The 11,828-nt window shown below is 41.4% G+C and overlaps 1 protein-coding gene across 2 annotated transcripts in view; it reads right to left on the bottom strand.

The window, feature by feature from the left end:
* The window catches only part of CLN6 (CLN6 transmembrane ER protein), a 31,067-nt gene that overhangs the window by 3,031 nt on the left and 16,208 nt on the right, over window positions 1-11,828 (bottom strand). For both annotated transcript variants that reach the window (XM_031955319.1, XM_031955320.1), the window contains exons 3-6: window positions 10,443-10,541; window positions 7,254-7,442; window positions 6,215-6,270; window positions 177-299 (exon numbers count right to left, since the gene is read on the bottom strand). In XM_031955319.1, coding sequence (XP_031811179.1) covers window positions 177-299; window positions 6,215-6,270; window positions 7,254-7,442; window positions 10,443-10,541 — 467 coding nt within the window. The remainder of the gene's footprint in view (window positions 1-176; window positions 300-6,214; window positions 6,271-7,253; window positions 7,443-10,442; window positions 10,542-11,828) is intronic.

Below are 11,828 nucleotides of genomic sequence, written 5' to 3'. Positions count from 1 at the left end.
AACCTGTCCTTGTGCTTCCTCAATGACCCCCAGAGACCCACCCACAGAGCAAGACACCACGACTGTGGGTCAAGCCCTTCCCTGGCTTGGGGTGTTCTGGGAGGCCATTCGGGGGGTGCCCCCTCACAGAACCAGCTGTCCCCAGAATCTCCCCAGAGAGCGGCCGCCCCACTTACCAGTAGTACAGGCTGCTGGGCCCCAACAGGAGCAGAGCTGACCGGGGCATCCTGCTCTCTTTCTTGGCCGTGGTGAAGCAGCCACTGAAGTACATGAAAAGGATGAGGAAGAAGGGGATATACCTGGAAAAAATGTCAGAGTCTTAGATCCTGCCCCACCTGCAGCCGGACCCAGTCCCAGCCAGGGCCTCTACTCCTCCAGCCCAGTAAGGGAGTAAATGCCCCGAGTGAGAAAAAAACTCAGCAATGTCCCGGAGGGGTGGGGGCTGCTACGTGCCTTTGGCCTCTTGGAGCATCAGAGTTCAAAAAATATCCCTTTCCCTTTATTACAGAAAAGCAAGTCAATGGCTCTCTCTTGGGCCTAACAAATAGGGGAGGATTCAAGTTACCTTCCCCTTCAGGAAAATGCCCCAGAAATGGGATCCTGGATTAGGCAAAGCATGTGACAAAGTCTCGTGGATCACACGATGGAGAGACATGAGAGTTAAAAGGAATCAAAGTTGGATGAATGCCTAGAGCCAGAGTGACCCATGGAAGGGAGCCTCCAGTAGTGAGAAGAAAAGCTCTGCCCCTGCTCTGTCCACCATTTTTATCAATGACATAGATATAAATGTGAATGGCTTTTTAATCCAGATTTCCAGATAACAAGGACTCGGGAAGAAGAGCTAATACAATGGATGGCAGAATCAGGATCCAAAAAGATCCTGTTGCTGGGACAATGAGACAAATCTAATAGGATGAACTTTAATAAGAAGTCCTATGCTTAAGTTAAAGAAAAAAAAAATCAACCCAGAATAGGAGAAAGGATAAAGGGAGCATAGTTAGAAAATAGTTTATGTAGGTTTATAGACTAAAAGTTGAGTTTATATCCTATAAATATCAGTTGGAAGAATTGGACATGTTTAGCTTGGAAAAGATAAGACTGAAGAGAGATATCTGGTGTTTCAATGTGAGTTAATGGTATGATGTGACAGCAAAATAGCTTAGTCTGACTCAACCCCGTGATGTTTAATAGGTGTCTGTCAAATAAATTTGTTGAATTTTTAAAATTAACTCCCTAAGGTCAGAACTAAGGCCAATAGGTGGAAATTACTGGAAAATGCAGATTTCTTTGACATTTGTAGAAATGGAAAGGACAAGATTTGATAAGTGATTATCAAATGGGCTTGGGAGGAAAAAAGGGAGATTAGGAAAGAGAGAGGGAGAGAAAAGAGAGGTAGTGAAAGAGCATTCAAGAGAGCACCTGGGCTACAAACCTGGTGGAGTACTCAACAGGAGGGAAATGTGAAAAAGGGGTGAGTTGAGGGGGCATATAAATGTCACCCTTCCATACCTATACACTCTGTTACTCATTATTTCCACTCCAAAAATCTAAAGTGGGTTGGGATGACCCCTTATGCCCAAGATGCAGAACCTGCTTCAAAGTGACTGGGGGGATAGACAGATGTGTTGGGAGAGAGGGAATTCTCATGAACAGCTGTAGTTGCTAGTCTCAGTAGGTCTGAACCTCCCACAGACTGTCCAGACTCAAGACAGCCACACAGGAGGCCAGAGGTGGAAGGGAAAAACAATGGGGAAATGTTGAAAAGAATATGGTTGTAACTAGCTGATATAGCTCTACTTTGGAGACCATTACCTTAAATAACTTGGCCTCCTAAGGAAGGGTTCAGAAAGATTTGGGGAAGCCCCATATAGCTCAGAAAAAGCATAATACCATAAAATGGTCTTTGAACGGTGCCTTATACAATTCTTTTTAAAACAAGCATGAACATATACATACATCACACACAACACACACTTTTTCCTTCTCCTTTTCCCCTTCCACCCCAAATGATCCCTTAGCCTTATGTTGGCCAGGAAAATTGACTAGAAAGGCAGAGACCAAAAGTGTGAAGAAAGGGGATCTAGGTCAGGTGGGGTTGTGACTAGGGCAGAAACAAATTGAAAGGCGCAAGATCTGTAGCAGCCTTCAAACTGATGCTGGGCCTGCTCAGATCTTCTCTAACCTCACTTTTTCACTCGCTCTTGACACACCCACATACTCCTCTTGGTATAAAATAAGTTTTCTCCAAATCTGGCTTACATAAAACCTAAGGGCAACCTGTAATTATGGCCCCCTAGCTACTAGTGTTCTAGAGAAGCCGATCTTTCATGTTTTCAGGGTCCTAGTATCCCCTTTCATTTCAGTCTCAATATATTGATGTGATTAAAAAAAAATTCATTTTTCAATGTATAGATGTGTATGTATATTTTTATCTATGTATCTGTATCTATTCCTTTTGAAGCCATTTACGTCAGGAATGGAGCCTATATTTGGACCAATATGGAAATCTCTGATCCACCATCTCTCCTCTTTAGCACCCCCACACGCCTTCTCCCTCACACACCCACAATCACACATGCTCTCCTTTCATCTCCCTGTTTCATGCAGTGTGTCACACTTCCTTTCAATCTCCTCCTCTCATATGGTCGGCCCGTACCTGCCCCCCCTTCTTCTCTCCTCCCTCCCCCTCTCATGCTGTCTCTTTCTGCATCCTTCCAGAACACATTTCAGAGCCCACTCAGAACGTCCTGCTGTTGCTTTGGAGTCAGAGGCATTAAACCATAAATGTTCTTAAAGCAGACCTCCAGAAACACACTGTGCTATGTGCATGGAATCAGAAAACCCACAGATATCAAGGAGCACAAAGAGTGACCACCCCCATGGAAACAAATTCTGATACCTTCCTGAGCTTCCCTTGCCTCTGTAAGAAATGCACAGCCCTCTAAACAACTGTATGCTTGTACGATTCAGCCAATGATGATCTCTGCACTTTGGATCTCCCTACTAGCTCAAAGACCCAGAACCTCATCTTGTTTATCTTGATTCTCTGGTTGAAAGAATACAGGGAAGAGAGTTAGGTACCTCAAAAGTCCAGTTCTGGCTCTGGCACTGGGCAATGGATCTGTTTTTTCTTCTGTCAAATAAGCATCCTACAATTATGTGCTTCTGGGGTGGAGTAGGACTCAGAAGGAAGCCTTCTGACTACCCACTCAATGAAAAGAAGTATTTAATGAGCCATTTCCCAACTGACAAATGATCAAAAGATATGAACAATTTTCAGATGAAATAATCATAGATATCTATAGTCAAAAGAAAAATTCTCTCAGTACTGATATATACTCTTTGACCAGCCATAATACCACTACTAGGTCTGTCTCCCCAAAGAAATAAAAAACAAAGAGGAAAAGGGCCTATATGTACAAAATTATTTATAGCAATTCTTTTCTGTTGGCAAAGAATTGTAAATTTCTAGAACACTCATCAATTGGGGAACGGCTGAACAAAACGTGCTATGTGATTGTAATGGAATACTACTGTGCTGTAAGAAATGATGAGCAGGATGCTTTCAGAAAAAAAACTTGGATCGAGTTACATGAGCTGATGTAAAGTGAAATGTACTGTGTACAAAGTAACAGCAATATTTTAAGATGATCAGCTGTGAATGACTTAGCTGTTCTCAGCAATACAAAGATCCAAGGCAACTCTGAAGCACTTATAATGAAAAAATGCTATTCACCTTCAAAAAAAGAACTGGTGGTATCTGAATATAGATTGAAACATACTTTAAAAAAAAAAAAAAAAACTTTTTATACATTTTTTTTGATCTATGGAACTCAAATTTTAATAAAGAATGTCAAAAATTGTTTTTATGTGTAACTGGGGAAAAGTAAAATACTAAAGAAAGAAAGAAAGAAAGAAACAAACAAACAAACATTTATTAAGCTCTTACTAGAGGTAGCACAGCACATCAGGTTCACAAGAGTTGGTTCCTGGTGCTTACAAGCCAGGAGGGAAGACAAGTAACTCTAACACAAGATGAGAGCTAGCCAGTATAAGCCAAGGGCAATTAGAGAAGGTATCAACATGGAGAAGATATGGGAACTGGTCTTTAAAAAGCAAGAATTTTTAACCTTTCTCTTGTGTTACATATCCTTTTGGCAGTCTAGTGAAGTTTCTGGTTGCAATTTCAGCATGTTTTTAAATGTAGAAAACACAATAAATATGATTACAAAGGAAACCAATTATTATTGAAATAGTTACCAAAATGTTGTGTTGTTTTTAAGTCACAGACTTCATTAAGAGCCTTTTAAAATGAAAAGTAGATTTCAATAAATAGAGACTGAGTAAAGGGCATTGTAGGTAGAATTAACAACACGAGCAAAGGCATATGGGACACTTATAAGGGATGACAAGAGTAACCCAGTTTGGCTAGAACAAAAGAGGGAGATAATGTAAAAAGTGAGATGATACTAAATACAGTGGGCAATGGGTTCTGAGCAGATTAGGAGGATGACCAGCAGTGTGTCAAGCTAATTTGTCAGCAACTTCAAGATCAGATTTGGGGGAGGGGTTGGCAGTGAAACAATTCAAGCAGGATATAATGAAAATGTCCTACAGTTGTAGTGTTAGGAAGTGAAAGTTGTTGGTTTTTTTTTTTTCTTTTTTGAGAGCTAGAGGTAAAGTTAATACAACTCAGCAATTGATTTGAGAGAGAAATTCCAGATAATACTGAGTCTGGAACCCTCCAGCCTGGGTACAATCAACTAAAATAGAGCACTCATAAATTCTCATAAATGAGGGTGAGGATGAGAGCTGGAAAAAACCATTGGATCTAGAGATAAAAGGCACTACTGACTGCAGTCAGAAGGTTCTGGAGACTGGTAGGAAAAGAAGTCTGAATGCAAGTGATAGAGGAATGAAATGGCAGGGAAGAAGTCTATGCATCAGATGGAAACTGTATAGGGGTAAAAGGGAAGAGAGAGAAGATGGTAATTTGAAGGGATAGACGGGCTCAGGGGAAATTTCTTTAAGGACTGGGAAGAAGACTTAAGTAGCTTTGTACAAAGATAGGAGGGACCCAATGAAAAGGGAGAGTGAATACGTCTATGAGAAAATGACTGATGGAGCAGAAAGGATGGTGGGGTAGAATAGGGATGCTTCTTCTCTAAGTCATAAGGAAGAAGCAGGCCTGGCTGAAGGCTGTAGGATGGAGAAGGTGATTCTTATAATGGATAACCACAATCTTCTCAGTAGTAGGAAACCAAATTACCTGTGGTGGATGTGGAAGGCAGGGGTTGAGGAGTGTGGGAAAATAGGTTGTTTGGTGCTTGGGGTATGTAATAATAGGAAATCAAGGAGAGTTGAGTAAAGTGACTGCTCCCTAGCAGGGGGAGGAAAGTCCAGTCACTGTTATGTAGTACAGCCTGATGTGGTCAAATTCAAATAGAAATGGATCCCTGTAGGTCACAATGGCTTAGAAAGCTATAAATTAGCATTACCTACATCTTACTGTTTTAAAATTTATTTTATTAATCATTTCCCAATTACATTTTAATCTGGTTTAGGCCACAGTGGGGAGTCTTGTGACTGCTTGTGGTCCTCCAAGTCAAAGCCTGACATAGATAATCTGCTCTAAACAGCAGCAAGGAGCCTCTTGCCCTCCCCCGCCTCCACTACTTAGCTGTGGGGCTCAGCCTTTCTGGATTCTGAATCTAGTTGTGTGTATTCTCACTAAACAGCATGGCCCGACTAGCCTCACCATAGGCCATTAACTCATCCCTCTGTACATAAAGTCATATTCAGATAATCTTTATTTACCAACATCACCCACAGGCCAAGAGAGAGATTTTCTGTGCAATATTATCAAAGGCCACTAGAGAGTAATTTTAAAGCTGGGGGCGGGTGGGGGACGGTGACGGGACAGTGTTATAGTGTGGCACATGAAATCTCTCCATCACCCATCACCCCAAACCTATTCCCTTCTTCTTCTCCCCCATATAGAGTACCAAGCGGCAGCCCCAACCCTGGGAGATTGAAGAAAGCCTCTTGCTGCCCTCTAGTGACCACCCATGGGTACTGGGGAGCAACACTGATAACATCATTTACAGAAGTGAAGGGCCTGTCTGAGGGATGGGGACATTTCTGGGAGCTCTGTGCTACATACATGCTGTGAACCCCATCCTGTCCCTAAAACCACCAGGCTATAAATACTCACCACAAGCAGTGCCCTAGATATTCATCATAGTAGTAAAGTAGCTCAAAGGAGTCAATCTGCAGGGGAAAGAAAATAAACTCTGTTATATGTACCTAATTCAGGCCCCCTAAAGGCAGCTCTCAGAAGTAAGCTCATTATTTGGCAAAATGGTGAAGCTGAGCATGATGGGATTCTGGAGTACTTTTATGCCTTTTAGTGCCCATCTCTTCCTGTTCCAAAATAGCCTCATTCCATGAGACTGGCTATAGATCTTTTCTTCTTTCTTGCTGCCCTCTGCAGTAACTTATCTTTATATTTTTCCAGGGCCTCCCCCCTCTAATTTGATAAGATAATTTGTGGTTATGTGTGAATGGGAGACAATGACTTCTTTTCTTAAAACACAATTCTAAAGAATTTATGAAGGTTGAATACCAAAACTTGGGCCCAAAGTGGAATTTGTGAGCTCAGAATTTGGAGCTCAAATGCATGCACTCCCATCTCTCATATTGTTGTTTTTGTTTTTTTGAGACTGGATCTCTGTACCTTGCCCATGCTGAGAGTAGAGTGGCCACTCACAGGCCCAGCCCTGATAATGGTCGTACAAAAGTTTAACCTGCTCCATTTTTCTGACGTGGGCTGGTTCTCACCTCCTTAGGTAGCCTGGCGACCCTCCACTACCAGGGACTCACTATAATGGCAACAGATTAGTGAGGGTACCCCAGCAGCTTGAGATCTACGGCAGTTTGAAACTCCTCAGCTCAGGTGATCCACCAGCGTCAGCCTCTACAAGGATTGGGGATTACAAGTCTGTCCAACTCTACATCACACCCCTTTTCCTCTGAGTGCTTGAAACATATCAGTAATGGTAGTCAGGAAGGCGGAGTAAGGGGGTGGCAGACCATTTGGGACAAAGGACTCCAGAGCAATTATGGTACAAAATAAAGCATACTTCCCCCCACACACTGTGTGTAAAAGTACTTCTAATGATGAAATACTGGATGCTACCTGAGGTAATTCCTTGTTGAGGGGAAAGCAATGACCTGAGGGGAGACTTCCTCACCAGGGTCTTTGGCTTCAGGTTCTTGATGATTGGGTTCTCACGCACAGACAGGTGATGCTGATAGCCACTGAAGATCAGGCGGTGGTTCACAGAGTCTCCCACCAGGTGAATGCTCGAGCCCATGATGAAGGTGATGATGCTGACATACACGATGGACCGAGGCAGGGTCTTGGGGGACCTTTCAATGAGCTGCAATTTAGAACCAGCTACTCAGCACATCCTGCCAGGAAACACCCTCCAAGAGCCAGCTCTGGCCTCTGATGGATGACCTTGATTGATCCCTCTCAGTTTTTTTACTCAAAACTCCAGAACCTTCCATCTTTCCAAAGTAACATGCCCTTTATTTTTTGACTAGGAACAATGTGAGAAGCTTTCTTTTTGCTTGACTATGCATATTATACGAGGGTTTGTTTTTTGTTTCTTTTTCAAAGGGAGGAATGGGGGAGGGAGAAAAATGTATTCTTTATTTTTCTAATTTAAAAAACAACAAAAACATAACCAAAAAAACTCTACCCAAAACTCTAAAATCCTAAAGTAAATGTCCCTAGCACATGACCAACTCATTCCTATCTCTAAACCATGTTGTGCAGGGTTACCTTTCTCCCCTGAATGGCCTCCCTACCTATCTCTGCTTGTTCAAACACTGTTCTTCAGTCTCAATTCCATGAAGTCTTCCCTAAAAACTCCAGCTTTCCCTTACCTCCCCCATCTGGGGTCTCTTAGCACTTGACTTCCTTATACCAGACATACTGACCTTTAAGTTCATATATTTAGAGTTGGAAGAGCTTTTGAAATCAACAAGCCCTTTTTGCTTGACTATGCAAATTTGTTATTAGACAATTTTTTTTTCTTTTCCTTATCAATATGGGGAGACAAAATAGGAGGATAAGAAAAAATGTTTGTTAATTTTTAAAAAAACTCTTTTAAAAACAAATAAGAAAACAAATGAATAAGTTGATCCCCTAATTTCACAGATGTGGAAACTGAGCAAGAAGTGGAACGATTTGTCCAAAGTTTTATAGGAAGTAAATAGCACAACTAGAATTTGAATCCTGTTCCTCTAATCCCAAATCTAGCATCGTTCACTTCATCATAATTGCCTCCCTTCATTACATTCAGTTTTACAAGTGATTTTACATTGTCTTGTGTGAGTCACTATTCTTCAGGTAAACAAGTGTGTTCTTGTGTCTGGTTTCTCTTTGTAGCTTCTGGAAAATAAATACTATATATTATTCTTAACAATAGGTTCAAAGACAGTGATGAAAGGGAATTTAATTAAATTTCATCTTGAGGTATCAATAAGAGTAAGGAGGAAGTGGGTGATATGTTTGTGTGTGTGTGTGTGTGTGTGTGTGTGTGTGTGTGTCTGCCTATCTGTCTCTCTTATTCTGTTTCTCTGTTCATCTGTGTGAGGATGGACTGGTAATGGGGGTTGGGTAGAGAACCTTCCCTCTGCAGATCCCATTCTAGGAAGAGGAGGGGAAGCAAAGATCAGATCTTCTGTCCTGGGACCTGCTTTCTGGGACAGGGTACTAACTGTGTCCCAGTGATTGAGTAGTGGGATTTTTTAACCACACATTCCCCTCCCTCTTTTCTTCCCTCACCTTCCCTCACCTTCAAGTCAAGTCAACAAATATTTATTAAATGCTTACTTTGTGCCAAACATTATATTAAGTGGTAGAGATACAAAGAAGGGAAAAACACTATCCTTCAAAGCAAAACCAACCCACCCCAGTTCCCACTCTCAAGGAGTTTTCAGTCTGAGGGAAAGCCTATCAATCTGAGGGAGATAGCCCTCTTGCTACCTCCTAACACATAGCAGGTGCTTAATAAAGGGCTGCTGTTTCACATGGTATGGTGGGTGGTTGCAGATGCCACATTTTAGGAAGGGCATTGATAACCCAGAATGTGTGCAAAGATGGGCACAGGGAATAGGAAGAGTACCTGAGACCATGCCATATGAGGACTATTTTAGAAACTGGAGGTGTTTGATCTAAAAAGAAGGTTGGAGGATGTGAGAAATACAAGACAAGATCCAAAGAGCTGCTGGTTGTAGGAAAGATCCGCTTGCTCCGCTAGGTTCCAGAAACAGAACCAGAAGCAACACATGGAAGTTCCAGAGAAGCCAGACTCAGGTTGATTGTATAGAAAAGTGTCCTAACAATGAAAACTATTCAAGGATGGAACAACTGCCTTCCCTTTCCCAAAGGTGTTTGGCAGGGAGGATCCTGAATCAGGGATGGGTTAGCCTAAGTCCCTTCCACCTGTGAGAATCTGAAAAGGACCTCAGAAATCATCTCATCTAACCTCTTTACTTCACAGAGAAATGAAGATTAGAGAGGTTATTCTACTGACCTGGATGGTAAAGAACAAAGTCAGGATTCATACCCAGCTCTTCTCAGTCTAAATCTAGACCTCCAGATCGCTTTAGAATAGAAGTGACTTTTTTTTGTTTGTTTGTTTGTTTACTTGTTTTGGTGAGGCAATTAAGGTTAAGTGACTTGTCCAGGGTCACATAGCTAGTATTAAGTGTCTGAGACTGGATTTGAACTCAAGTCCTCCTGACTTCAGGACTAATGCTCCATCGTTTGCCTGTTAGAGGGCTATTCTTTGGGAAAAGTTTTAAATTTCTCTTGTCTAGCTCCTTCAGATCTGTTTGCTCCTTCATACCCCCTCAGCATTTCTGGGGTCTTTTTGCAAAAAAAAAAAAAAAAAAAAAATCAAGCATTCTATGCAAACAAAAAATGAGCTTGGTCTTTGGAGCGAGGTATAAAATTTTTCGACTTCCTGGTATATTATGCAAAATTATTAACAGATTGTGTTAAAGAACAAGCATTGTTTCTCTCTCCATCTAATAGTAATAATTTCATTGTCTCTGCATAACATTTCAGCTTTTCAAAGAGCCTTTTCACAACCATTATCTTGTTAGATCCTCACTAACTTTCCTGGGAACTAGACAGGACATCATATCCATTAGAAAGATGAACAATATGAACATCAGAATAGTGAAGTAACTTCTCTAATATTAGGGAAGTTGTTATCAGTGGCAGAGCCAAAAAAACAAAAGTTCCTCCCAGAATTTTGCCCAGAAGTTCTATTGTTCCTTCCAAACAACCACACTGGCATTGTGCTCATAGTAGAGCCTGGAGCTGTTCTGAAGAGACTGACCTTTGTGTCTTTAGGTTTTACCTTGAGTAAGAGAAATGGTGTGATGACGTTGTAAGCCATATGAAAATAGTCTCCCACGCTGGGCTTGTTCAACGGAAACCACTCTAGAGGGAAAACTATCTGCAGGGAAGAAAAGAGATATCCATGAAACTTCTGAGTTTTCTCTGTTAAGTCAAACAACAAGAAGCATGAAGCTTGTGAAGTTCTTCATTAATGTTTCTCTGCTCTAGGCCCAAATCCCTCCTTCTCCCACCCCAACTCAATGAGCAGGAAACACAGTTTATAAATTACAACAATGACACCATGAAGAGGTAAGACGAATTCTCATTTTATGGATGAGAAAGCTGAGGCTTACAAGGTTTGAGCCTTGTCTAGAGGTTCATAAATGTAAGTGTTAAGACTCTGATTTGGTTCCTTGAGCCCAACCTGCACTGCTATGCAACACGGCACTGTTTGAAGGGTGGTCTTATACTTTCAATATCAATGACAGAGAAGGACACCATGGGCTTAAGGAAAGGCAGGAGTAAAAAAAGCTGCTGTTGACTTTCCAAAGTGCTTACACATACACCTTGCGAGGGAAAGGTTTAGTAGCACTTTCTGTGCTACCAAAGAAGTGAAAACAATGCAGATACTCATCTGCTAGGGAATGGCTAAGCAAATGGTGGTATGTGAAGGCCATGGTATGCTAGATGGATACAATACAGGATGGGACAAGTTGCAAGAAGACAAAGTGGAGGAAGCAGAGAATGAAAGAACACAATGTACACAATGATTATACCACAAAAGAACCAACACCAAAAAAAGTAAGGAGTGAATGCTGCAAAATTACAAAGAGAAGATAGAAGATGGCACCTCCCCCCACTCCTTTACAGAGAGTAAGGGATTCAAAGGTGTGTAACTCTGCATATTGGCAATTTTTTTTTTGGGGGGGGTGGATATTCATTTTCCTGATTGTTTCCCTCTATTTGCTCTTTTTATTTTTTCCTTTAAAAAGATTTTTTCTTACATGGAATAACTCTCTGGAAGAGAGAGACATAAAAAATGAAGGCAATCATTCTTCAATTGATAAAGGGTCGAAGGATATGAACAGAATTTTCAGAAGAAATTAAAACCATTTCTAGTCATATGAAAAAATGCTCTACATCACTATTGATGAAATGCAAATTAAGACAACTTCAAGGTATCATCTCACACCTCTCAGATTGGCTAACATAACAGGAAGAGATAAGGATAAATGTTGGAGGGGATGTGGGAAACTGGGGCACTGATTGTTGGTGGAATTGTGAACTGATCCAATCATGGAAATATGCCCAAAGGCTTATCAAACTGTGCATACCCTTTAATCCAGTGGTGTATCTACTGGGCTTGTATCACACAGAGATCATAAAGGAGGGAAAGGAACCCACA

The sequence above is a fragment of the Sarcophilus harrisii genome, chromosome 2 (genome assembly GCF_902635505.1).
Source record: "Sarcophilus harrisii chromosome 2, mSarHar1.11, whole genome shotgun sequence".
Lineage (NCBI taxonomy): Eukaryota > Metazoa > Chordata > Mammalia > Dasyuromorphia > Dasyuridae > Sarcophilus > Sarcophilus harrisii.
This window is presented reverse-complemented; position numbering and strand designations above follow the sequence as displayed.